This window comes from Plectropomus leopardus, chromosome 22 (genome assembly GCF_008729295.1).
Source record: "Plectropomus leopardus isolate mb chromosome 22, YSFRI_Pleo_2.0, whole genome shotgun sequence".
In the NCBI taxonomy this organism is placed as follows: domain Eukaryota; kingdom Metazoa; phylum Chordata; class Actinopteri; order Perciformes; family Serranidae; genus Plectropomus; species Plectropomus leopardus.
The window spans coordinates 24,204,940-24,231,344 of record NC_056484.1 but is presented as its reverse complement, the minus strand read 5'-3'; the positions used below and the strand labels follow the sequence as shown (position 1 = coordinate 24,231,344).

Below are 26,405 nucleotides of genomic sequence, written 5' to 3'. Positions count from 1 at the left end.
GCATGTCATATTACAATAAGCCATGATACATTTTTTTCGATTTATCATGTACATGTTCCTCATTTTCATAATGGAAATATGTAGGCCTACCTAATTTGCTTATGGACAAAATGTTACCTCACCTTAACTATTTAACACTTGCACTACTGTGTGTTAAAAAATAAACAGATCCTTACAAATGTGTTTTTTCCTGTGGGACTGAAGTCGCATCAGACCGTGACTCCTGAACCAAATCATGACTCTCGTGTACCCTTACACCCCTTGTTAAAATTTACCAGTGAGTAAGGGAACTTTTAATCAGTACCAGAAGAAGCAGGATTTTGGATGCATCAAATTTATGTGCTAGTGCACCTAAATAAGAAACAAATTAAGCGTACCAGTACAACCAAAGTGAACTATTACTCTGGAGGCTTGCAGTTGAGTCCTGATGAGATGTAGAGCTGACTGAAACAGTGTGTGGCACGTTGTTGTTACAGTTGTATCATTTCATACACTAAGACAATCTGCAGAGAGCAAGTTCACAGTTTTCAGTGCTCATTTGAACAACACACAACAGGAACCATCAAAGATACAAGGCAAGGCATCAAACCTGATTACGCACACATTTGGCACACACACACCAACACAAGTGCAAAGACAGACACAGGCGTCCAGTTAGCACAGAAAGAGCGAGCTGTCTGTCAGGGGATGATAAATGAGCTGAAATTAGGAAGGAGACGTGATGCAACATGCAGACCAAGGGAGGAACAACTGATTTTAATGTGAGAAAAATCCATCTTGTATACTATTTTACTCAAATGCTGCATCCTCTCCTTTTGCAGGATCAGAGATGGAATGGGAATGGGAAGAAAACATGAGGTAAGGTTATGATTATGATGGGATATGACATCATTCTTGATTCTTCTTTGGCAGTCCATGAAGGTTAAACAGAGAGTGCTAAGGCTGTGAACGTTCAAGAGTGTCCTCGAAGTCTGTTTGACCTTAGTCCAGCTCTCTGACCTGTGGTGCAAATGTCTCTTCTTGGATCACAGGAATGTGAAGAATATAAATGGGTCAAGTCCTGAAGAACAACCATTCAGCTATCTCTACTTTTTCCCTTCAATGTCCTCAGGAAAAGGAAATGACATCCCTGATGACAAAGTGCTAATGACCGCATCAGGACCACTGTGAAAGACACACAATACCTGAACTTGGAGAAAAGTGGAGGCAGGAGGATTGTTCGAACACTGGCATCATTTTCAAGCGGAGATGAGACTGAAAGCAGCAGTCCAAGCACAACAGACAATGATGAGACAGAGCGATGCATGAAAGAAAGCATTGATCCTAGTGTAGCTCAGTGATGCTGCAAACCACATGTCCCCCAACGAGGGGCGGGTGTGTTTTGCTTTCTGTCTTTCACAAAAAGACTTTCGCTTGAGTGGAGCCAGTATCCCCAAGGCTAAAGCTAATGGCAGACTTTTCGTAGTTCGTCTAATTCTCTAACACAGAGAATTCTGTAAATGAAGGAGATGACGTGATGATTGATCATGATAAGTCAGAATATGAAAGGATGGTTTGACATGCTCCACCAAGTTCCTTGCGGTCACTTGGATTGCTGCTGAGCTGGAGAGGACACTGCTGGAAGGGAGTGGTGAGTGGAAGCCTCATATCACACCTGCACTCTCTTAAGTCCAAACCTTTGGGGAACCAAGGTCCAGAGACTACATATTCTAATATTTTTGCAGTTAAGTTGTTTTGGCTCAGTCATCGAGCCAGCACTCTCAATTGGCTCTATTGGTGGACAGATCTTTCTTACTTGTTGTCCTGTAAAGTTTTTACAGACAGTGAATGGAAAAGTAAACATGAACTCCTGTCTCTGTAAATGTGGCTAAATATGTCACGATCATAGACTACATAAAGATGGAAGACATGACAGGTCCCACAAAGTGTAAGTTTTCAATCTGGATCACCCCCTGGTGTCTGTCTGCAGGATAGGTCATAAAGCCCATCCCTCCATTCTAGTGAATGGACACAAAAAAAAACTAAAACAAAAAACTAAAAGTGCAAGCCAAATAAACTTTTCCCATAGATGATTTCTGTCACTAAAGGGAGTTGTCATCACCCTGATGTTTCTTCGAGTCTTTGTTTTTAATGATAAATTTGGTTTTAATGGGTTATTATATTAAAAATAGGGGGGATTTTCCACCATGATTGACAGCTGAGACAGCAAATCCATGCGCTCGCATTTAATGGAGCTGCTCACGAATGGTCAGAAGGGTATTTTGGCAGGAGCTCCCCCACCACGAATTTTGCTACTCTGCAGACTCCGGCTCCCAATGACATCACCCTTGCAAAATGACAATGCCTGTATCTCAGATATCCTAAGCTCACTTCAGCATAGCAGGGGGAAGTGGGGGCATGTCATCCATCTTTATATACAGTCGATGGTCAGGATGCTAGAAATAAACTAGTTTGTATGTGTTGTCCAACCAAATCTGAGGGAAACAGCCTTCAACTGTTTATAGCTGTTCCAAACAGCCACGAACAAAAGCAAGGCAAAAAGTCTGTTGTCATCTACCCCTTTCCAACCAAAATTAGCACATGCATGCAGCTTTTTTAACACGGGTAAACCCACTAAAAAATATTTATCCATATTTTTGGACCATTTATTAGGAAGACTGCAGCCTGCACTGTCAGGTTATTGATTGCACCTCTCTCAGTGCAGAGCGTACTCTGGGCACAGATGGACCAGCAGAGCACCAAGCACACTAAAAGTTAAACTTAACATTTCATTGCAATGGACCTAAAAGTTTGCTTTTAGTTTCTGCAGGAGCTGCTCCTCTCAACCACTGATCCAATCCGATCAGCTCTGACTGGATCAACAGATTTATTATCCACCCTAGGGATGTACAATATTATCGACACGCCATTGATATCGGCAGATATTGACCTTAAAATTAAATATTGTAATTGGTCATCATGCGGATTTCTGCTGATATTGCAAAATTATTTTTATTTTTATGTTTTTATAACCTAAGTGAACATGAACAAAGCATCATCCCGAAGTTGAAGTACTTTTCTTATTTTGCACAATGAATGAATATTACATACATGGAAAAACCTCGTATTTTATTTCTCCATCTGCTGGTGGGCCATTACAATTAAAAGTATGCGTAATTTATTTTTTTTTTTTTTATGCAAAAGAGACATGATGATTACTAAGATAGGTTGGACAAAGAAGTGGATGTATTGATATCAGTTTCAGTTATCAGTGAAATAAGTTGATATAGATCTGCATATCGAATATCGGCGAAGAAAACCAGCATCGTTCATCCCTTATCCAAAGGTTCAAGGGTTGAGGGTCAAAATTACTCATGAAGAATTAAACTACACTGCTTTTAAAGACCCTAAAAACATCTGATTTTAGAGTGGAGCACAGAATGATAAAAAAGAGACACAAGCGAGATTAAAATCCGTCTCCACGTAGTATTTTGAGTCAGCGTGTCACTGCATCTCACCGGTAAAGGGGCTAAAATTAAAGTGGGTGTTGTATTTCCATCACTGCCAATCTGAGTTGTAACCTCTCCCATTACATACACAGGCCAGATGTTAACAGGTGTCTAGGTTATTTGTGCAGTGGAAAAGGGGCTATAGATTCTAATTCTGTGGGAAACATTGGACGTGTTTAGTATTTTACTACTACAGTAGTTTAAGTAGATTCTAGTCATAGAAGCATATAGCCTGTAGTAAATTATTTTGGAGCAGCAGTGTCAAAAGAGGTGAATGGCATATTTTCAGCAGCCTACTGCCTCGCATAACCCTAATACTAACCTCACTGCCTGTTCACAGAACATTCTTTTCTAATAAAAAGGCAGTACCAGCTGCAAGTTTACTGATCTGGGGACATTTTGAAAAAATCTCTCATTGAAAAAGAAAATCTGGTAGAATTTCATATGTGACGATTTATTAAATAGACCTTTGCCTGCTCTCCAGGCCTCTTCCTCCCATTGGGATAATGCACACATCCCCTGTGCAGATCTCTGCAGCCACCATGAGCAACATGACGGTGCTTGACACAGCTGACCCTTTTGACCTTGACATGACCTCCGACAAGGCCATCTACCCCATCAGCTTCCAGGTACTGCTGCAGCTTTTTCAAACTAATGTATGTGACATGACAGCATGATTTTTTTCTTGAAGGCAAGTTGATCCATTGAGATCTTTTTAGGTATATGATATTTTCAGGAAACTGGTAACTGTCTGGCTCATTAATGGGTCGGGAATTTGGATACTAAAACCCATCATGTAAGTATGAAGATTCCCTGGTTATATGAAGTCTAACTCAAATATCCCACATTATTATTATTATTCTCATGCATTATTGTGACCAAAATAACATTGATTGTCACACTACATGCCACCATTTTCTTTCTGTTGGTAGGTTTCTCTGACAGGCTTCCTGCTTCTGGAGATAGTTTTGGGCTTGAGCTCCAACCTCACTGTGCTTGTCCTCTACTGCATGAAACAGAACCTCATCAGCTCCGTCTCCAACATCATCACCATGAACCTGCATGTGGTGGATGTGTTGGTGAGTCCTAACCTCTATTAAAATCTATCAGTTCCTTTTGTGCCGAGGGGATTTAATGGAACATCTTGCAGTGAGACTCCCACTGCTACAAAAATTACCTCCCAGCACTGCTCGTGTTTCAGAAAATAAACAGTTGTACACGCAAACACTGGAGGTTCCATCCATTTAATGTGAAACATTATGCTTCCACATTCAAAATAAGCCACATCTACACTTGTGCTGTCAAGTTCGATTACGTACTTTACACAACAATAGGCACTACTAGCGCGCTCGGCCATAACACCAGTTAGGTTAGTGTGACTCATTTTTTGTCCACTGCTTTGATGTTCTCTACTCCAGTGCTGAAAAAACCCCAGCAAAGATTGCTTTTTACTTTCAAGATGATGCTAGGTTTAACTTCTCTACTGCCATCCTCTAAGATTTTTGCTTCTGCAGTGCTGTATTACAAATGGTAAAACCGTAGGACAAATGTAAGTTTTCTTCCACAATGCAGATTCCAAAAAAGTTGGGATGCTGTGTAAAACTTAAAATCTTTTTAAAATCTATATTCAACTGAACAGCCCAAAGACAAGATATTTGTTGTTCAAACTAAAAAAAAAAAACCTCTGTTTTTTGTAATCATTCTGAATTTGATGCCTGCAACACATTACAAAAAAAATAATGGACTGGGAAATCAAAGGACTGGTGAAGTTTTTGAATGCTCAAAAACCTGTTTGGAACATTTCACAGGTAAACAAGTCAATTGGTAACAGGTGATCGTATGTTTAATAGCCATGAAAGGGGCATCCTTGATAAGCTCAGCTGTTCACAAGCAAGGATGTTCACTTTGCTGAAAACAGTGTGGACTAACAGTCCAACAGTTTAACTACAACTTCTATCACTGAACAATTTCAGAAATTTAGATCTTTCATCATCTACAATCCATCATCAAAACATTCAGAGAAACAGGAGAAATATCTGCACATAACAGGCATAGCATTATATTTAGAACATTACCACATGAGCTCCGGAACACTTTGGAAAACTTGTCAGTGAACACAGTTAATCTCGGCATCTACAAATACATTTCAGACTTTACCATGCAGTGGTGAAAGCTAAATATCAACAACATCCAGAAACACTGTTGACCTCTCTGGACCCAAGTTCATCTGATACGGACTGACACAAAGTAGAAAAGTGCACTGTGGTCGGAAGAGTCCACATTTCTAACTGTTGTTGGAAATCATGGACGTCGTATCCTCAGAGCGAATGAGGAAATTTCAAAGCCAGCGTCTGTGATGGTATGGGGGGTTGTTTGTGCCCTTTGCATCATGTGTAACTTCACATTTGTGAAGGCACATTAAATGCTATAAGGTCCATACAGGTTTTAGAGCAACATATGCTGCCATACAGATGACGTGTTTTCCAGGGATGTTCCTACATATTTAAGTGAGACAATAAAAGAGTGCAGTTACTTGACTGACCTGCCGGTAATCCAGAAAATGTACATATGGTCTGGAAGACTGCAAAACTGGATTTCCCTTTGGGATAAATAAAGTTGTCTGACTCTGAATCTGAATCAGACTTGTCTCCCACTGAACATATGTGAAGCATTATGAAGCACAAAATATGACAAGGGAGACCCCGGAATGTTGAGCAACTGAAGTCTTATAAATATAAATTCTTCTTTATAAAGAAAGAATGGAAAACCATTTCACTTCAAAAACTTAAACAATTAGAGTCCTCAGTTCCCAAACACTTACTGGGTGTTGTTAAAAGAAAACACAGTGTCAGACAGTGATGAATACGCTCACAATGGAATGTGTTGCAGGCATCAAATTCAAAATGAGAAAAATGATTTTTCAGTTTGAACACTAAATATCTTGTCTTTGGACTACTTACACAGCATCACAACTTTTTTTATTAGAACTGGGGCTGTAGGTTCTACTGATCTAACAAAAACAGAATTTTGCAAAAGATTTTTGCTAAAACAGTCTAATATTTCCTTCATTTTCCTTCAAGTTTTGCTAACATTCTCAGTATAGACAATGAAAGTAAATTATTTTGTAGTGTGAAATGTAAACAATGCTACAATACAACTTACAGTTTTTCAGGGGTTAACTTTAAAAGTTTGGTGACTCTTAGTGAAACCTCATGGATATAATATACCCAGTAAATACATTTCATATTTCTTTTTTACTGTAACCTTTACCAGTAAACATTTAGCCTTTTCATTAAACATAGCCAATGCTGCTATTCCCGCCTTCTGTTTGGATTTTTGGGTATACACAAGGGAGCCAATAATTCCTTTCATAATTATGCTGTACATGACTGTGATGGTTATGTACTCTAGATTGATACAATCATATTATACCCTTTAGAATCTTATCACATAACAATCATTACAAAGCATGTTGTAGTGTTTTTTCTGGTACTTAAAAATCAAGATTATATGGAAACCAACATTATGTATTTGGGATGTAACCCAAGTTCCTATCTTGTTTCCAGGTGTGTGTTTGCTGTATCCCCCTGACAGTAGTGGTGGTGTTACTTCCTTTGGAGGCAGACACAGCCATGGTCTGCTGTTTCCATGAGGCTTGCGTCTCCTTTGCAAGTGTAGCTACTGCTGCTAATGTCCTGGCCATCACTGTGGACCGCTATGACATCTCAGTACGACCGGCCAATCGTGTGCTTACGATGGGCCGAGCTGTGGCTCTACTGGGATCCATCTGGGCTCTATCCTTTTTCAGTTTCCTGGTTCCCTTCATGGAAGTTGGCTTTTTCATCAGCTATGGTTCAGACCTTGTGAACCAGACTGCAGTGGTCACAGTAGCTCACACAAATGAGTATTACACAGAGCTGGGTTTGTACTATCACCTGCTAGCACAGATCCCTATATTCTTTTTTACAGCAGTGGTAATGCTAGTGACTTACTACAAGATCCTTCAGGCACTTAACATCCGCATTGGAACACGCTTTCAGCACAACCTACCTAAAAAGAAACAAAAGAGCAAAAACACTATCTCTCTGAGTACTGCGACACAAGCAGAGTCGACTGACGCTTCACAGAGTAGCACAGGAGTCAGAGCAGGTGGGAATGCACCTTTGGGCATGCGGGCATCAGTGTCAGTCATCATTGCGCTGAGACGAGCAGTGAAACGTCATCGGGAGAGACGGGAGAGACAGAAACGAGTCTTCAGGATGTCTCTTCTCATCATCTCCACATTCTTACTCTGCTGGACTCCAATAACTGTGCTCAACACCATCATCCTCAGCACTGGGCCCAGTGACTTAACTGTTCGTCTTCGCCTGGGCTTCCTGGTGATGGCCTACGGAACCACCATCTTCCACCCACTTCTCTATGCCTTCACTCGGCAGAAGTTCCAAAAGGTTTTAAAAAGCAAGATGAAGAAGAGGGTGGTGTCTGTGGTAGAAGCTGACCCTACACCTAACAATGTGGTCATCCATAACTCGTGGATTGACCCCAGGAGACAAAAGAAGGTCACCTTTGAGGACGCAGAAGCCAGGCAAAAATGTCTTTACTCGCAGGATGCAGAGTAAGGGCATGAACCCAAAGTGTACATATGTCAGATATGAAGAGTAAATGGGAATAGGTTACAGTCTACTCCTAAAAATAAAGTAACAGGCTACAGCAGAAACATTTTTAAAACCAGTATTTTATATGTACAATATATATACAGTATATATGCAGTATATCTTTAACTTTGGAGTACAACAATCCTGGGCAGCTTCATAAGTTAATACTAAAATCATGACCTCAGAGGAATATAGAGATTATTTTTTCCTCAGTGCAAAAACGTGTCATGGGCAGGATTCATGGGGACACAAAGAGGGTAATTTATTGCTATTTATTATGAAATGTCGTAGTGTGCTATTAGGGACTATTTAATCATAACCTTTTATCTCAGCAGCGGTGCGTGTCTTTCTCTGGTTATCATAGAAACAAAAAGGTGAATGTACAGCTCTAAAAATACCTTGAAATTGTTTGTCACCATTTGTAATAAACAAACAAAGGAAAAACTGTTGTTTCTCTTTCCCTTTCTTCAGCGAGGTCACCTCCGTTTTGTTATTTTGTGAGTCTTCAAATCTTATGTTCAAACTAGGGTTACTGTGCTAATAGAACCAGTATTTTTGCAAGAAAATTTCATTCACTGGTGAAGTATCGAGTGAAACTAGTACATATGAGCTTCCCATTTCTCCTCCTGTACAGTTTGATTCCAAGACAGAAAACTTGAAAATCTGACTGGATATTGTCTTAGATTTTGGATATCAGAAACCCTAAGTGTTGTCTTTCCCTGGATTTAATATCTGCATTACAGAAAATTATGAAATTTTCTAAACATAAAAGACTGGTCTAGCTGTTCTATAATTTGCCTTTACCCAATTAGTCGTAACATCCATATTACTGATGACAATTTATCAAAAATGGTGTAAGAATTTTTGAAAACACTAATAGTCAACCCAACAACACTGTTGGGATAGTGATATCAGGGTATTTGGTCAAAATTGTTGGGATATTTCATTTTCTCCTTTCCTCCCAGTCCCTCAAATTCAATCAAGTTATTTGTCACATGAAATCATTAAATATGACTTCAGTGAAATGTAGTTATCAGTTCCTTCAGTCTGTTTATTCATAATAGTTAAGTAATAATACATAAATGTCAGTATATCCAGTAAATCTTGCATATCCCTGCAACCCTATAGAACATCGTTTGTGTATTTCAGTTCAAGTATCCATATTATGTATGCCATTAAAATGTTGCCATTGTGGTAACTATTAAACTATTCTTCAGGCGAGTCCTGATTCCAGGAGTCCACAGCCGAACCATAACAAAACACAAAGCAGCAAAGCCCACTCGAGAAAATTGTTGGAATTGTTAAGGACAACAAACGACTGGAAGTAGACACTGTATGACCTTTAAGAGTTTATGGCGGAGTGTGTGTGTGTGTGTGTGTGTGAAAGAGAAAGAGAGAGAGAGAAAGAGAGAGAGAGAGGGGGTAAGAGAGAAGTGGTCACAGACTAGCAGGCACATACTGTTGAAAACACTTGTCCTCCTGAACCCGCTCTGTCACGCTTATTGCCTTGTGATAGCTGAGGGTGGAATGGCCAATAGATAAGTAGTGGCGGTGATATGTAACGCATCAATATCACTTTCCGTCTGCTGACACCAGGAGGTCACACAGTCCTCTGAAGCTATCCAGCCACTGTTAGACCAAGACAGTTAAATTAAGTCTATGATAAGGAGCTCAGAGAAAAGACTACCTGGGGATGAAATGGGGATCACTGCTGTTACCTCATCATACAACTCAGCAGGGGAAATGGTACGATTATCACCTGTATGATATGTATTTCCATTGGGGCCGGACCAAGCAGCAACTTCCAGTGCAAGGAAACCAAAGCAGGAGTGCCAAAAAACTGCAGTTCCTCTAATATCTACTTGAGGCTGGCTACAAAACAGAGTCAATCCTCATAGAACCCAATGTTAGCCCTTTGAAACCAGAACAAACTGCTTGATTTCTTTCGTAAACATTGGAAAGAAGGCATTAACCAACAGAAATGACCAAAAAACAGCAAGAAATTAGTAAAAAGTTACCAAAAAAAAACAATTGCAACAATTAAAAATTAGCAACAAAAAAGAAAAGAAAAAAAGAAAAAAGGAGAGAAGTAAAAGAACAAAAACAGATTTTTTTTCCCCTAGCGTAATTTTAAACCTATCTTGATATTTTCCCCTTGATTTTCTAAAAACTCTTGACTGACTGACTTTTTTTTTTTTTTTTTTTTTTTTAGATCATCATCAGGTCATCTTTTACAATTTCTTTGAAATTTGGGGGACATTTCATACAGTCACTGATCCCCTTTTTCTCAGATGTTTTTGAAAGAAATCAAACTAATTTGTACAAGTTTCAAAGGTTTAATGCTCATGAAAGGCCTCTGAATGCAGCAAAAGAAAACTAACGTTGATCCAGATTTCAAAGGGTTTTAAATAGCCAACCTTACAGCGGATCAGCTCTGATCAATCACAACACAAACTGGTTGACTGATCAAATCTCCACTCCACAAGCCAAACTCAAACTATTTCTGAGTGAAAAAACTCCTTACCTAGTTCATTAAGGCTCTGTGCAGCCTTGGTGATCTCTCTGCTGCCCCCCTGCAGCTGACCCTGGAGCCTCTTGCTCAGGTACAAGATACGAATGATCCTCCGCAGCAGGTCACAGGCTACCTGGAGTAGGAAGAAAGAGAGGAGCACAGATAGTGACATGCAGTACGTGATTCAAAATTACACCAAAATATCCAGGGAATAAACCATTACTAAAGAAGTGTGAGGTACTGCTGACAGTGTCTGTCTGTGTTCAAAGTCATTGTGTGTTCTGTCCATGCCTGTCTGCCATTCTGAGGTAAGAGCACATGGAAACTGTTTATTAATGTGTCTATTGTATATTGTGGTTAGTAGTTTTATGTAATATAAAATCCTTCTTGATAAAGTCATCGTTGGAACTTGGAAAAAACCCCATAAAAAACATGATGCCTGACTGTCCTATTCAATGTATCAGATTAGGGGCTGGGTGATATGGCTTTGAAATAACACTGCAATATTTAAAGGCTATATCCCAAATACACAATATATAGCTTGATATTTTGTAATTGTCCTTTAAACTGATGTTAACTTAACTACTAAAAAAACTAAAAACAAAATTTATTGAATGAACTACATTTACAATAAAGTTAATACGTCATATAATTGAATACACTACAGTTATAACAATTAACAAAATACAGTTATAAGGAAGTTCAAATAATAATAATAATAATGATAATAATAATAATAATGCTATAATTAAATAAATAAAAGCAGGAACCATGGTGCTTTTATTTTGGTGGACCATTTTTTTGTTGTGGACTTGAAGCGTCCATTCAACAGGTGGATGTCAGCTTTAGCAGACAGTTAAACAGATAACCTGGAGCCTTTTACTATGGCCGAATCCCAAGTCTCTTATTTTTCATTTCCTTGATCCTCAATCCTCGCTTGGACCGGAAGTCTGTCTTGATGCGCCATCTTGGAGGACGTACTAAAGCACTTACTTGTGCCAAGGATCAAGGCTCGAAGAAGCGTCTCTAAGGAGTGATGAGCGAGGACACTTGAGAGCAGTCTTTACGGAAGTCTTTTATCGGCTGACATGCCTCAATCAGTTATTGATTGACAGTTTCACACCGGATTGAAGACATATCAAAGATTACACTCAAGTGTATCACTCCTGAGTTTAATATTTCATTTATCTCCTGATTCACTATCCAAAAACAGAACAAAAGGGCCAAAAACAACTGTCTTCATTTATTTTTTTAACGATCAATTTGCCCTATCTATCTTTATAATGGAGACAGTTAAAGTCCGAGAGAGTCTGTCTGTCAGCATACAACACTTTTTACTCTCATTTATCTCAAATAATTTCCAGTGTTCAAAAGACACCATGACCACACTCTGGGTTATTAAGTACAGAATTTACAATCAGAAAATAAATAAAAATCCTGCAGATGAAAATAATGTACAGCTTAAATGAAATATACGCACTATGCGACTCTAAACGGGACACAGTACAGTATGAATACAGTGCAGGTTGTGTGCAGGTGTTTGTTAAACAGAGAAACTTTGCTGCTGTGCCAATGACAGGGCGAACTCTATCTGTATTATTAGGCTATTATTTATCTTTTAGTGTGCTGATGTGACATCATCTCTATCAAAAGTCTCTGCAGCTGTCAAAAGCGACTGACAGCTGATCCAGTTGTGATCAGCTGCAGCGGTGCCACTACTGGTGCGTGCAATTACACGTATATGGCACCATTCATGAAGACCCTGATGATATGTCCAAATCGAGCAAAGATCACCTAGCCCGGTACGGGGACACCGGGCCCCCCCTCTGAAGCCAGACCTGGGGAGGGGAGCTCAAAGGCAAGCGTCTAGTGGCCGGGCCTTTGGCACTGGGGCCCAGTTGTGCTCAACCTGAAGAAATGACATGCTGCCAACACCCTGTGGGCCCGCCACCTGCAGGATTGGAAATCAGGGCTGGGTGCTTTGTGTGCCAGGCAGCAGGCAGGGGCTGGGCCCCGGGCGTGCTGACCCCTGGCTTCGTAGGCTAGCTCTGGGGACGTGTACTGTCACCTCTCAGGCGGGGAGGGAGCCGGAGCTTGTGTGGGAGGTGGAGCAATACCAGCTAGATATAGCACAGCTCTGGCTCTGGAACTGTACCCCTGGAGAGGGGCTGGACTCTCTCCTTTTCCGGAGTTGCCCAGGGAGAGGCGCCAGGCGGATGTGGGGATACTCACGAGTCCCTGGCTGACCGACGCTATGTTCGAGTTCTCCCTGGAGAATGAGAGGGTAGCCTCGATGCGGCTGCAAGTCACTAAGAGGAGGTCTCTGACTGTTGTTTGTGCTTATGCACTAAAGAGCGGTTCAGAGTACCTAGCCCTCTTGGAGTCTCTGGGCGGTGTCCTGGAAAGGGTGCCAACTGGGGACTCCATCGTTCTCCTGGGGGACTTCAACGCTTACATGGGCAACAATGGAGAGTGACCTGGAGGGGCGTGATTGGGAGGAACGGCCTGTCCGATCTGAACCCGAGTGGTGTTTTGTTGTTGGACTTCTGTGCTAGTCATGGATTGTTCATAACAAACACCATTTTCGAGCATAGGGATGTTCATAAGTGTTCTTTGTACCAGAGGTCACTTGGCAAAAGATCGATGATCAACTTTGTGGTCGTATCATCTGATATGCGGCCATACGTCTTGGACACTCCGGTGAAGAGAGGAGAGGAGCTGTCAACTGATCACCACCTCATGGTGAGTTGGATCAGGTGTGGGGTAGGCTCCTGGTTAACCCGACCGTGTAGTGAGGCTGAACTGGGAACATGTCGCGGAGGCCCCTGTCCGCCATGTCTTCAACTCACACTTTTCATGCATCCCGGGAAAGGTTGGGGACATGGAATGCGAGTGGTCCTTGTTCAAAACCTCCATTGTGAAGGCAACTGCTAGAAGCTGTGGTCAGAAGGTTGTCTGTGCCTGTCATGGCAGCAACCGGAGGACCCGCATGAGGACACCAGTGGTGAAGGAGGTCGTCAAGCTGAAGAAGGAGACCTTTCAGGCTTTATTGACCCAGGGGTCTCCTAAAGCAGCAGATAGGTACCAGTTGGCCAAAAGCGCTGCAGCTGAGGAGGTCACCAAAGCTAAAACTCATGGAGGAGGACTTTCGCTTGGCCTCAAGGAAGTTCTGGCAAACCGAGAGAGACATCTCCGGAAGGTACAGCAGTGCTTGCCTCAGGCTGTGTTCAGCAGGGGAGGAGAACTGCTGACCCAGACTGGGGATATTGTTGAGCAGTGGAAAGAACACTTTGAGGAACTCCTGAACCCTGCCGTTGTGTCTTCTGTGGAGGAGGCAGAGTGTGAAGACTCAGAGGATTCTTCATCCATAGCTCTGGCAGAGGTCACTGAGGTAGTCAAAAAGTTTCTCGGCAGCAAGGCAGCAGGTGTGGATGAGATTTGCTCTGAGATGCTGAAGGCTCTGGACATTGTTGGGCTGACTTGGCTGACATGCCTTTTCAGTGTCGCATGGAGGTCAGGTACAGTGCCTGTGGAGTGGTAGAGCGGGGTGGTGGTTCCCATTTTTAAAAAAGGGGACCAGAGAGTGTGCTCCAATTATCGGGGTATCACACTGCTCAGCCTTCCCGGGAAAGTTTACTCCAAGAGGGAGGCTCCAACCGATTGTCGAACCTCGGATTCAGGATGAACAATACGGATTCCTTCCTGGTTGTGGAGCAATGGATCAGCTCTTTACCCTTGGAGGGAGTGGGAGGGTGTGGGAGCTTGCCTATCCAGTCTACATGTGTTTTGTGAATTTGGAGTAGGCTTATGACCATGTCCCCTGGGAGTGTTGTGGGGGGTACTGCGGGAGTACGGGGTATCGGGGTCACTGCTGCATGCCATCCGGTCCCTGTATAACCAAAATGAGTGTTGAGAGTTGTGTCTGCATACTCGGTGTGAAGCGAAACGTGTTCCCAGTGGGTGTTGGCCTCTGCCAGGGTTGCCCTTTGTCTCCAATCCTGTTTGTGATTTTCAAAGACAGGATCTCAAGGAGCAGCCAGGGGGAGGAAGGGGTCAGTTTGGGGACATCAGAATTGCATCTCTGCTTTTTGCAGATGATGTGGTTCTGTTGGCTCCATCACACCATGACCTTCAGCATGCACTGGGCAGTTTGCGGCCGAGTGTGAAGCAGTCGGGATGAGAGTCAGCACCTCCAAATTTGAGGCCATGGTTCTCTGCTGGAAAATGGTGGATTGTCCCCTCTGGGTGGGGGGGAAAGTTGTTGCCCCAAGCGAAGGAGTTCAAGTATCTTGGGGTCTTGTTCACAAGTGAGGGTAGAACGGAGTGCGAGATGAACAGGCAGTTTGGTGTAGTATCTGCAGTAATGCAGGCGCTCCACTTGACTGTTGTTGTGAAGAAGAGTTGAGCCAGAAGGCGAAGTTCTCGATTTACCAGTCCATCTATACTCCAACCCTCACCTATGGTCATGAGCTCTGGGTAGTAACCGAAAGAATGAGATTGCAGATACAAGCAGCCGAAATGAGTTTCCTCCTCAGGGTGGCTGGGCTCAGCCTTAGAGATAGGGTGAGAAGCTCGGACATCTGGGAGGAGCTCAGAGTAGAGCCGCTGCTCCTCCACGTCAAAAGGGGCCAGTTGAGGTGGTTCAAGTATCTGGATGCCTCTTGGGCGCCTCCCATTGGAGATGTTCCGGGCACGTCCTACTGAAAGGAGGCCACGGGGCAGACCCAGAACATGCTGGAGGGATTATTTATCTCATCTGGCCTGGGAGCACCTTGGGGTCCCCCAGGATGAGCTGGAAAGCGTTACTGGGGAGAGGGTCGTCTGGAATGTTCTACTCCACCTGTTGCCCCTGTGACCTGGTCCCGAATAAGCATAAGAAAATAGATGATGGATGGATGGCATATGAAACCAGTACCGAAGGGCACACCAAAACAGCACAATATCATTCTAATCAATCATAATCTTAAGTATTGCATTAACTCTCTCAGTGATGGCCCTCTCAGACACAACACTGCCGCTGGTTCAGTAAACACAGTAGCTGCAGCGCCAGCTCCATTTTTGGTTAACATTATTACACTTACTTGGGCCTATACAGTCTGTTGCCTTTGCAAAGCAACATTTTTTGATACTTAAGCTCATTGAAACATACATGCATTCATCAGTGAGACAGAAACATCAGTGTTCTTGCTGTCATCTGTGCAGAACTCTTTCAGAAAGTGTCATATAATCATATAATTACCTCATTAACGACCTGGCAGCAGGTAAAGTAGACGTGTTTCTCTGAAGAGCAGCTGCTGAAAAATGCCTGTTCTACAGTTCTGCTGTAGTAAAAGATATATGCAGTTTGTAAAGTTTTGTGGCTTTTCGTCTGTTCTGTGTGAGCATCACATTGTGCTTAGAGCACCCAAATGACCAGCAGCAGCCCAATCAGCTGATCAGCTGCTGCATTCATCAGAAACAAGCGTTGCTTCACATGAGGCTTCAAAGGAAAAAAACTCTCATATCTTTTAAAACCGTCTGTGCTCGTTTCCTCTCTCCTCTCGTGGTTTCCTGTGTGTCTCTCCATGTATCACTGGTGGGCGGGGCTTAGACTAATGCGATGAGAAGCAAGGATGCAATTTAGGGGACTTGGGATCCAGCCTGTGTGGATACATTCACTGTGAGCTAGCAACACACTAACAACTCTCCAGTTCAGATATTAAATAGTATCATAATATCAGGCTGCTGCTGCTGCTGGTGTGATGGTGTGGGGGAGATTTTCTTGGCACTCTTTGGGCCCATAAGTACCAACTGAGCATCGTTTATCTTTTAGCCTACAGCCTACCTGTGTATTGTTGCTGACCATGTCCATCCCTTTATGACCATAGTGTACCCATCTTCTGATGGCTCCTTCCAGCAAAATAGCACACCATGTCACAAAGCTCACATTATCTCAAACTGGTTTCTTGAACATGACAATAAGGTCACTGTACTCAAAAGACCTCCACAGTCACCAGATCTCAATCCAATAGAGCACCTTTGGGATGTGGTGGAACGGGAGATTCACAGCCAACAAATCTGCAACTACGCGTTGCTATCATGTCAATATGGACCAATATCTCAAGAGGAATTTTTCCAGCATCTTGTTGAATCTATGCCACATAGAATTAAGGCAGTTCTGACAGCAAAGAGGCAACTCGTGCTAGCGTGGTTTAAAGTGGTCAGTGAGTGTATATACCATTCTGTTTTTTATAGCCCACCTGGGGCACTAAAAGTGAAACTTCAACGTTCACTGTGTCGGGTCGTAAACTTTGCTTTCACTTACAAATATCCAAAAACAGCTCCTCTCATCCATTGATGTGATCTGATTGGCTCAGCTGGCAGAATTCTTTAGTGCGCTTGATCTATTTGGGGAATGATGACAAAGCAGCGCCTATCATCCAGTTAATTTTGTACACAACAGTTGAAAGTTTACAGTTTAATGCATCACTGAGCAACTTTGATAGAACTAAACAGGGTCACTCCTTCAACTCTGTATCCAAGTCTCTTTGTACATCCATGAGCAGGATGCGTACCTAGCACCATTACTTCATAATCATTTAAACTGGATTACTTTTTCACCAATAGTGTCCACATCTGTATCTGAGGCACGCAGAGAGCAAGATACTGTTTTGTTTGATGATGGGAGAAACAGAGGCCGTTAATCCCTGTTCCTGATCATCTTATAATATCTTAGCCACATTTCAACTCATGCTGAAGGTTTAGGCCACAGACAAGACTGAGGATATATCTCTCTCAGATACACACTCTCACTCACTCACTCACTCACTCACACACACACACACATACACACACATACACACACATACACACACATACACACACACACACAGCGGTGAAATCTGAGCTGCACAGAGCGATTAGCCCTGGAGAGAGACCTCAGAAACATACTGACCTTTTTACAGCAGCTGTTTCGTCAATATTCAATCATGATTTCCCTCGACTGAGCAAACAGGAGAACTGCAGTCGGGTGCTCTTACTGGCACGCATGTGCCAGCTTGGTTGTGCACGCATAGCAGCTTGAACCTCTGCACACAACAAATCTCTTGCCTACATATAGGCGAATACTCAACCTTTCTCCTACACAGTTAGTTTCTCTGTGGGTTTCAGAGCCCTTGGAAATCATGTTTTCTGGTTTCTTCTCTTCATCTCAAGAAAGAAACCGTCTGATTCACACACAGCCACACAAAGTAAAGTACATATAATAGCATCATCGTACAGCATGTGATGAAGAGTTACCTGCAGTCTGGCCAGCTGGGTGATCCTGGCCACAATCTTGTTGTACGGGTCAACGATCTTCGTCCTTATCCTAAAGAGATGTGCAAGGTTTCATTGAGAGCCGCAGAGGTGCAAAGAGAACATACAGACATACAGAGAAACCAACCCATCACCTGTGGCTTTTTATGACCTGAACATTCAAAAACCCTGTGAGTCTTTGGTTTGTGGTTCCTCCTTGTGTTTCCACTATTTTACAAACCAAATGTAAACCATTAAAGAGACTAAAGCAGGACAGAGCATGCAATGTTTGTTTTGTAGGCAAGTGAAGTAATAATAACTAGATACACAGCCCTACAGTTTTATGCCTACACGCACTGGCCAAATTTCTCTTACGGTTTACATGCATGTCTGTGAAAACATGCATGTTTCACACACAGAAGCGCCATTTCAGGATTAGTGTCACCAATTCAGTATCTGACCAAATGTATCCCCTTCTGTTGCTGCGATATAATGTTGAATAATGGCCAGAAAAGTGTTTTGCAGAACATTTTTTTGTCACAATGAAGTTGACCTTGTGCATATAAAATGTCATGACTTCATAATTTTATCCAACTAGACATTCATGAGAAATGTTGCCATAATAAGCACAAGAGTTCCTGAGTTATAGCCAAAAAGGTCACAGTGACCTTGACTTTTGAACTTTGACCACCAAAATCTAAACAGTTCATAGTTGAGTCCATGCGGATGTTTTTGTCCAATTTGAAAAAATTACCGCAAGGCATTCTTGAGATATCGCGATTAAGCGAATGAGACAGTTACAAGGTCACATTGACCTTGACCTTTGACTACCAAAGTGTGATCAATTTATCACTGAGTCTTAAGGGGACATCCGTGTCAAATCTGAAGAAATTCCCTCAAGGCTTTTTTAAAAAAAATATCAATACAGCTATCTCTGGCAGGGAGACATAATAAACAATTCATATAGCACTTAGAACACAGTTACAAAGCGCTTTGCCATTAGACAAATGAGAAAGATGTTGTTATCAATACATACAGCAACATATAGCAAGTGCAAGGATGCCAGGATAGTTGAAAAACAGCATTGTTGTTGGCTCTAATTGAAACAGTTGCAGCTGAGTTATTAATTAGCTTTAAACAAAATAAGGACTCTTATAGATGCCACATAGTGGAGAGTAAGGACATGACAGTTTCTAGGTTCACAAGACGGAGCCAGCATCCCTCAGTGACAATTAGGCATCCAAAGCCTGGAGAAGGATAGTTTCTTCGTTTGTCATTCAAAGATCGTGGTAAAGGGCTGGCATTTTTAGAATAGTGGTTGCAAAAGAGACATTTTGTAAGTTATGTAAGGGCGTCAAATAACAATGGAAAAGGTGCTGCTGGTACTCGTCTGACGTTCCAATACCAATTTTGGCTGATTACAGTTTTATTTGTCTCTAGGAATTATTTTGAAAGCATAAACAAACATATATGGAACTTTTTTTTAAAGCTAAGCTTGGTTTGAAATTGTAAAAATGCATATGATATCAATTATGAGTTTCTCATGAACATCCACAAAAATATGATATAAAAAATAAATTAATTCATAACAATCAAAAACCCAGTTCACAAACACCTCATTAGGCTGCTGACAGCATTTCTGAGGATGGGGGGTGGGGGGGGGTAATCAGCTCACACTTGATTGGCAGCTGCCTTTCAGCTCAAGTAACGTTACCATTTATTGTCCTTTCATTCACTTGTGATAAACCATTTTGCTGCAAGACGATAAACTGCCTAATCAATCATACTGATTCTACTTGGAAGAAAGCAAACTAGGCTTACTTGCGGATTAGTAAGATCATCATATTTTGTGTTGTGATTTAACCATCCCTCCTTGAATATGGCGCTACTCGTTTTGGCATGTTCAATTCACCTATATTTAGCGGTTAGCACTAGCTTTTCTATGAGAATCCTCTGAGCTTATTTTCAAGTACCCCAGTAGTCTGCTAACATTGGTTATCCTAACTTATAAGGAGCTAACTAGCAGACTCATGTAGTGTGTTAATACTGAGTTATACATCCTGGACTAAGACACTAAGTGTTTTAACATCTTCCTTCCATTTACATGAACTGGTTACTATTAGCTTTGCTCCACTTTTGAGCTACTTACCAACTCTGCAATTGATTCAGATTTGAGTGGTAGCCTAAACCCCAGTCAACCCAAGTTAGCTTAACACACCAGCTCTCAAACTGTGTGCAGCATGTAAGGGAATGAAAACGACTTATGAGTGCCAGAGTAGCAGCTCTGGTGTGAACCATCGTGCACTGCATGCATGTAAATTTGATCGGCACAGGACCGGCCAGTCAGGAGTCATGGCTGATCAAGCTGAAAATCAGGTGATTCCACTCACCAGCCAATCAACAGGTGCATCTCTTATTGTGTTCCTTCCACAATACTGTTTCATTTTTACATCTAAGTTTGTTCAACGAACGCCCCACAAGCAGTGCCAGAATTAGCTCCATGAACTCATCCCCAAACCAGGCAGAGAACAATGGAAACAAAAGCAGAACCTGCAAGCCATTTTGGTTGAGACTTAAATTGGAAACTTCAGAGGCCTTAGTTCCTACTCCACAATTTGTCAAGTCAAGAAGTCATAAAGAAATCATTGGTTTAGCCCTTTGAAACCTGGATCGGCATCCGTGTTCTTGTGCTGCATTCAGATGCCTTTCACAAGTTATTTGACCCTTTAAAGCCTGAGCAGACTGGTTTGATTTCTTTGGGGGGAAACCTTGAGAAAAAGGCAATCACCAACTTGGCAAGAAATGTCCCACAAATTGCAAGAAATGACATGAAAATTACTAAAAGGGAGGTTATCAGAAAATGATTCAAAATAATTGAGAAAAAATATATAATTTTGCAGATGTAAAAATTTCCAGAAAACTATGTATCTAATAACTATTTTTAAATTAAAATTTGGTTACAGAAAAACATATATATACATACTGTAGATATTTTTTTAATTTTCAGGAATTTCTGGGTCATTTGTTTTTTTAAAATACTTTTTTTTTGCTTATTTTCAGGTAACTTTCTCATATCATTTTACTAATATTTGGGCCATATCTGACGAAGCTGCTCATTTTTTTCTCGCCATGTTTTTGAAAGAAATCAAATTAATGTGCTCAGGTTTCATTCAGGAAAGGTGAGGCTTTTTTGGGAGCTATGTTCTTTTTTTTTTCCCTCAACTAGCTTCTTACTACGACTAAAGTGTACATGTGCAGGGTTACACGGGAAAAAGGGGATGTCATGCACCCTAAGATGAAATGTATAAAATGTGATGAAAGTTCTTCTCAAGTCATACTCACACATTCCTCATCAGACAGATTAGCTGAGTTCTTGAGTCTCATAACACATAATAACTAAGAATGCTTTTGTCATAACTTCAACTTTAATTGTTGATTAGGTAGTCATTAATATGTGACTATATTGCAAAAAATAATATTACTTTGGATGAAGTTTTCAGGGGCTTTATGGACTCAAATCAAATATGGCATCATGTAATTCCCCGGCCCAGCTAAGAGAAGCAGCAAAGGACAGACAGTGGTTTTAAACAGGTGTGTGAATGTTAAACAGCAGGCACTGAAGCCACTCAGGTCTCAGTCTATGTTGACAATAAATGCATTGAATCTGCCTGACGCCAGAGGAAAACAGATTTACCTGTCAACAGCTGCCTGCAGAGCACTGATCCTTGTCTGCATCATCTGGAGGACCCCTGAAAACAGCAGAAAATCTTTTTTTTATCAGTACAATTTGACAGGGATTTTAAGAGCTACTTAGTGGGCAGACTTCATCTGAAAACTGCTGCCTCCCCTCTTGTGGTAAAACAAAAGAACTGCAATCATTGGAAAACAGCTCACACACTGTATATCAGTAAATTATCTAAACATACAATACAAATCTCCAATCATTCAATAATTAAACCGGCAGTAAAGATCAGGGTGATTTCAAAAGGCTTGCAATGTGCATTTAAATGTTGTTGGACAGATCTGACAGTCTTTTCTGGGTATTATCACATTGAGAATACAAATGTTGTCATGACATTAAACTCCTCTGGAAGCTATTAAAAACTGTGGATGTTGCCAAAAAAATAAGGCCAGTGACAATGTGGTCACAACCTCCATTAAACAAGCCAAAAAGCATAGTATTGTAATGTAAAATGTAAGACTCTAATAGACTGTTCACATCATCCTGTGTTTTCAGTACCATAGCTATGCAACTATATCATTCTGACCAAAATGCAATTAAAAAATGACACTGTTGAGTGTAAAGGTCTGACAGGTTTATTTTCAAGGTGCACTTGGTCAGCGGGTAGGGCAGAATGACTGTAGGAAACATTAACAATAAGAGAGAGTGAGAAAGCACAGCTGCTTCCAAATACTTACAATCAGTATGTACCAATAAATCACTATTTTTGACAGCACAACACTAAGGTTAACTGAAGCCATTGGCTGCTTGGTGGAATAGATACATAGATCATGGACACACTGGTTGCTAACTGTCAAATCTTACATCTGGGTTTCTTTACATCCACATATGCACAACAGGGAGAGTTCTAAAATGGTCCCTTTCAACAGCTGCATCATAATGCTACAATTATGTCGCCTGTAATGGACTACCTAGCTAAACCAAGTAACAAGTGGCTGCAATTACAATTAAAAAAGCCTTAAAATGTAAAATGATTATTGTGTAAAATAATTCAGGATTGCTTATAGTGTGAACTAATAGAGGATTACAGTCTAGAGTATAATGATTTTTATAATTCTTTTTTTTTTGTTTGTTTATTTGGAGTTGCTGTTATTCTGGGTTATCCTTTGGTTGGTTAGGACAGGCAAAAATAAGCCTTGGGCTTCAGACTGTTGTTTTATTTGGTTACTGATTGAAAAAAAATTGTGTAAAACAATCCCTTTCTCATGATGCATGTAACTGTCATAAAATTATTCATTCATTCAGTATCTGAGACCAGTGGAGGTCAGGAAGATTAAAAAAAAAAACATTCTCTATATATGGTTCATGGCCAAGAAGCTGCAGGAGTTATCATGGTGACGCGTGTAAATTTGGCTCTTTACCTTCAAGGGACTCTATCCCAGTCGCCTGAGACAGTAGGTCTTCATGCCGGGCCACAACCTGAAAGGGAGGAGTATAAAAGGAGTATAAACATATATGGATGGAATTTTACGCTTTTTTTGTTTTGTTGTGTGTATGTTTGTGTGTGTGTGTGTGTGTGTGTGTGTGTGTGTGTGTAAAATTTCTAAATCTACTAACTTTGCTGCAACTTGTAGAACATTTCTTACCAAGTTGCTCATTTCCCTTTTTCCCAATGAGGGTCTATTTACAAACACAATGAAATCTATCAGAGTGAACATTAAATATTTACTGTATTCAATTCAATTGAAGATATGTCTAAAGGGATTCCAAATCATCACATTCTATTAATAGTGTGTATTTTGTGTATTTTAGTTGGTCGTGCTAAACATAGGGGTTAAAGAGTACCTGACTTTCTGTTTTAAGAGGAATTATTGACCAACACAGCCACATCCTGTCCAGTGAATTTACTGTGACGCCCTCAGGCCGATGCGTCGCAGCTCCACTAAGGTAAACAAACCATTCTTTAAAGTCCTTCATTCTGTCTGCTATGAGACTGTTGAACTTCGACAGTAAACTTCGGGAGTGAACATTTTATTTTCTATCCTGAGTACTCACCCCTTGTGCCCTGTAACCTTCTTTATTTACTTATTTATTTTTTCATTGTTTTTTAAACTTGTACTGGAACTGTACACTCCTTGCTCTGCCTTTGTGTGTTTTCACTACTTAGGGGGAACACAGGGGCATCAGTGTGCCCTACAACACATTGATTTTTTTTAATTGTCACTTGGCATGTTTTCATTAACACTGAAATTGCACAAATTGAAAATGTGAATATAAAGTATGCCTAAAGAGAACATGTCAACACACAAAAAAATCCTCCCATTTATCCCCAAAAAGTTTTTAAACTTGCATAAGGTGGTATTTCAGGTGTTCGAAAAAAAGCCATATTTTGCAAAACTGCAATGGAAACACTTTTCTGGCTTTTCTAGGTCACATGATGCTATGGTTATGTGCTTGTCAGTAGGAACTGGTTCCCTCATGATGCAGCAGGAGCTACAAGAGCTGTTACTGCATCAAATAACTCTTCAAAAGTTGAATAGATCATCTGGAAGTTTTGAATCCACAATTCCTCCGTGAAATCGGGGACTATCACCTCCCTCATACATGGATGCTCCCACGTATAGGGAGCTTGCCTTTCCATTATGGCTACATAACAGGCCTACGTGGCCTTAGAAGAGAAGTCGCAGAACATCCCTGAATGGAAACGCAGTCATCTTGCAATTGCGTTTTATCAACATTTCCAAAATATTGCTCAAGTTTTGTGCAAATCTGCAATGGAAAGCTGCCTTCTGACATACTCCTCACTCCTGTCTGCTGTTCATTTATAAATGTTTGTATGGTCTGTAGACTGTTGAAAATGATTTGCCCTTTGGTATAAATAAACTTGTTTGAACTGAACTGAATTGAACTAAATTGATTTGAGGAGTGGCTGATAATGTTTTCATGTATTTTGTATTTAAAAAAAAAAAGAAAAAAGAACAATAATATAACAAATAATTTAATTTCAGATGAGAAATGATAATAAATTAATAATATAGTTTCGGATTCATTTTCTGTTGATCAAATTTATTTATTTAAGCACTCCACATCAAAAATATTTTCAAAGAAGAAATGTTATGGTCAAATTTTAAAATCCGACACACATTCCCAGGTCACAGTATGACAGTCCAATCACTCATCTTCTTTGTGGGAGACAAGTAAGCTTTGGAAGCACACTATAGCAGGTCTGGCGTGGTGTTTCATGTAGAATTTCCATGTTATTATTGACTGCAGGACCTACTGGCCAGTGATGGCTGTTATACTGAGCACTATTTCATATGAAGCTCTGAGTAATGACCATCTTTACTGGAAGTTGAGCCCTCAGTGTCTCTAGGGCTCAGTGTGTCTCGTACCTGGCTGTGCAGCTCCTTGTCCAGCTGACTGATGCCCTGTGCCAGCTTGGCCAGCTGCTCGGCGATGATAGCATGGTGGATGGCCTGAGCCGTGTACGTCTTTACGTCAAAGTCCTCCGCCAGGAAATCAGTGTAGCACCCTGTCAACACAGCAGCACATCTGAACACTGCTCACTATATTCACACTCATAACTGTTCATGCAGTCCTGATTATAACACACGCAGACTAATTTCATCTTCAGCTGTGTCTGTTGCTTTCTGCTTCTGTTTTATCATCTCAATGCACACTGTCTCTCTCTCCATCTCCTGTTTCACTGTCTCCCGTCTCTCTCTCTGTCTCCTGTTTTACTGTCTCTCTCTCTCTCTGTCTCCTGTCTCTGTCTGTTGTTTTGGTCTCCTATCTCTCTGTCTACTGTCTCTTTCTACGTGCTGTCTCTCTCTGTCTCCTGTCTCTTTCTGTATGCTGTCTTTCTCTGTCTACTACCTCCCTCTCTCTCTGTGTCCTCTCTCCATCTGTTGTTTATATATCCTGTCTCTCTGTCTTCTTCTGTCTGCTGTTTTTGTCTCTCTGTCTCCCTCTTTCTGCTGTCTCTGTCTCCTGTCTCTTTGTCTCCTCCCTCTGTGTATCCCATCTCTCTGTCTCCTGTCTTCCTCTGTCTGCTGTTTGTGTCTCTCTATGTCCTGTCTCCCCCTGGTTGTTGTCTCTCTGACTGCAGTCTCTCTGTCTCCTCTTGGTTTCTATGCACAGTTTATGTTATTTTAGATGTTATACCGATGATATCAACAACAGAACAAATGAGCAATGCAAATACGTATCCGGTGAATGAACACATTTTCGTTGAATGTCCCTGTACATAAAACCACGTCATAATTAAACACTGAGACACACAGGCTAAGTTAGCAGGTTAGCTGGGAAAGTGTTTTTATAGTAACGTTAGCTAGCTACGTGACCAATGTGTAAATTAGGTAAAGCTGTTGATAATCTGTTGTAAAACTATCGATAAACTCATAAAACACGACACACATCCCCGCTAGCGCTCAGAAAGCCGTGTAAATACCATCTTTCAGAAGTGAATTCGTGGAAGCTTCTCTCCCGTTCTCCATGTTGATACTTCCGCATGTGACGTTTAAACTAAGAGACGGGAGCGAGACGCTGGACGTTGCACGAGCCTTAAAGGGCTACACTACACCATGGATTTATTATAAGGAAGTCACGTGACTCATGGAGGCTTCGAATAGTTGAAGTGTCTGGCGGGCTATTTGAATACATTATACCGAGAGACAAAACTCTGATTTTCGCTAAATAGCAGTCAATAACTGCATTGATTTACAATATACACGAAGCGCATCATATGTAGTTTCATTATTATATTGTTTTTTTAAAGTAAAACATGCTTGTAT

At 41.1% G+C, this 26,405-nt stretch overlaps 2 protein-coding genes across 2 annotated transcripts in view; one reads left to right on the top strand and one right to left on the bottom strand.

The window, feature by feature from the left end:
• LOC121961721 (conserved oligomeric Golgi complex subunit 5-like) overlaps positions 1-26,123 on the bottom strand; it is a 61,530-nt gene extending 35,407 nt beyond the window's left edge. Inside the window, 6 exon segments of the mRNA XM_042511781.1 lie at positions 10,668-10,788; positions 17,934-18,003; positions 21,625-21,679; positions 23,034-23,091; positions 25,005-25,144; positions 26,063-26,123. Coding sequence (XP_042367715.1) covers positions 10,668-10,788; positions 17,934-18,003; positions 21,625-21,679; positions 23,034-23,091; positions 25,005-25,144; positions 26,063-26,108 — 490 coding nt within the window. The 5' untranslated portion in view covers positions 26,109-26,123.
• LOC121961091 (G-protein coupled receptor 22-like) lies at positions 865-8,798 on the top strand. The gene is made up of 4 exons (XM_042510942.1): positions 865-1,630; positions 3,973-4,117; positions 4,421-4,567; positions 7,055-8,798. Exons 2-4 carry the CDS (start codon positions 3,995-3,997, stop codon positions 8,105-8,107), a joined length of 1,323 nt encoding a protein of 440 aa, XP_042366876.1. The 5' UTR covers positions 865-1,630; positions 3,973-3,994; the 3' UTR covers positions 8,108-8,798.
• Positions 26,124-26,405: the final 282 nt, after the last annotated feature.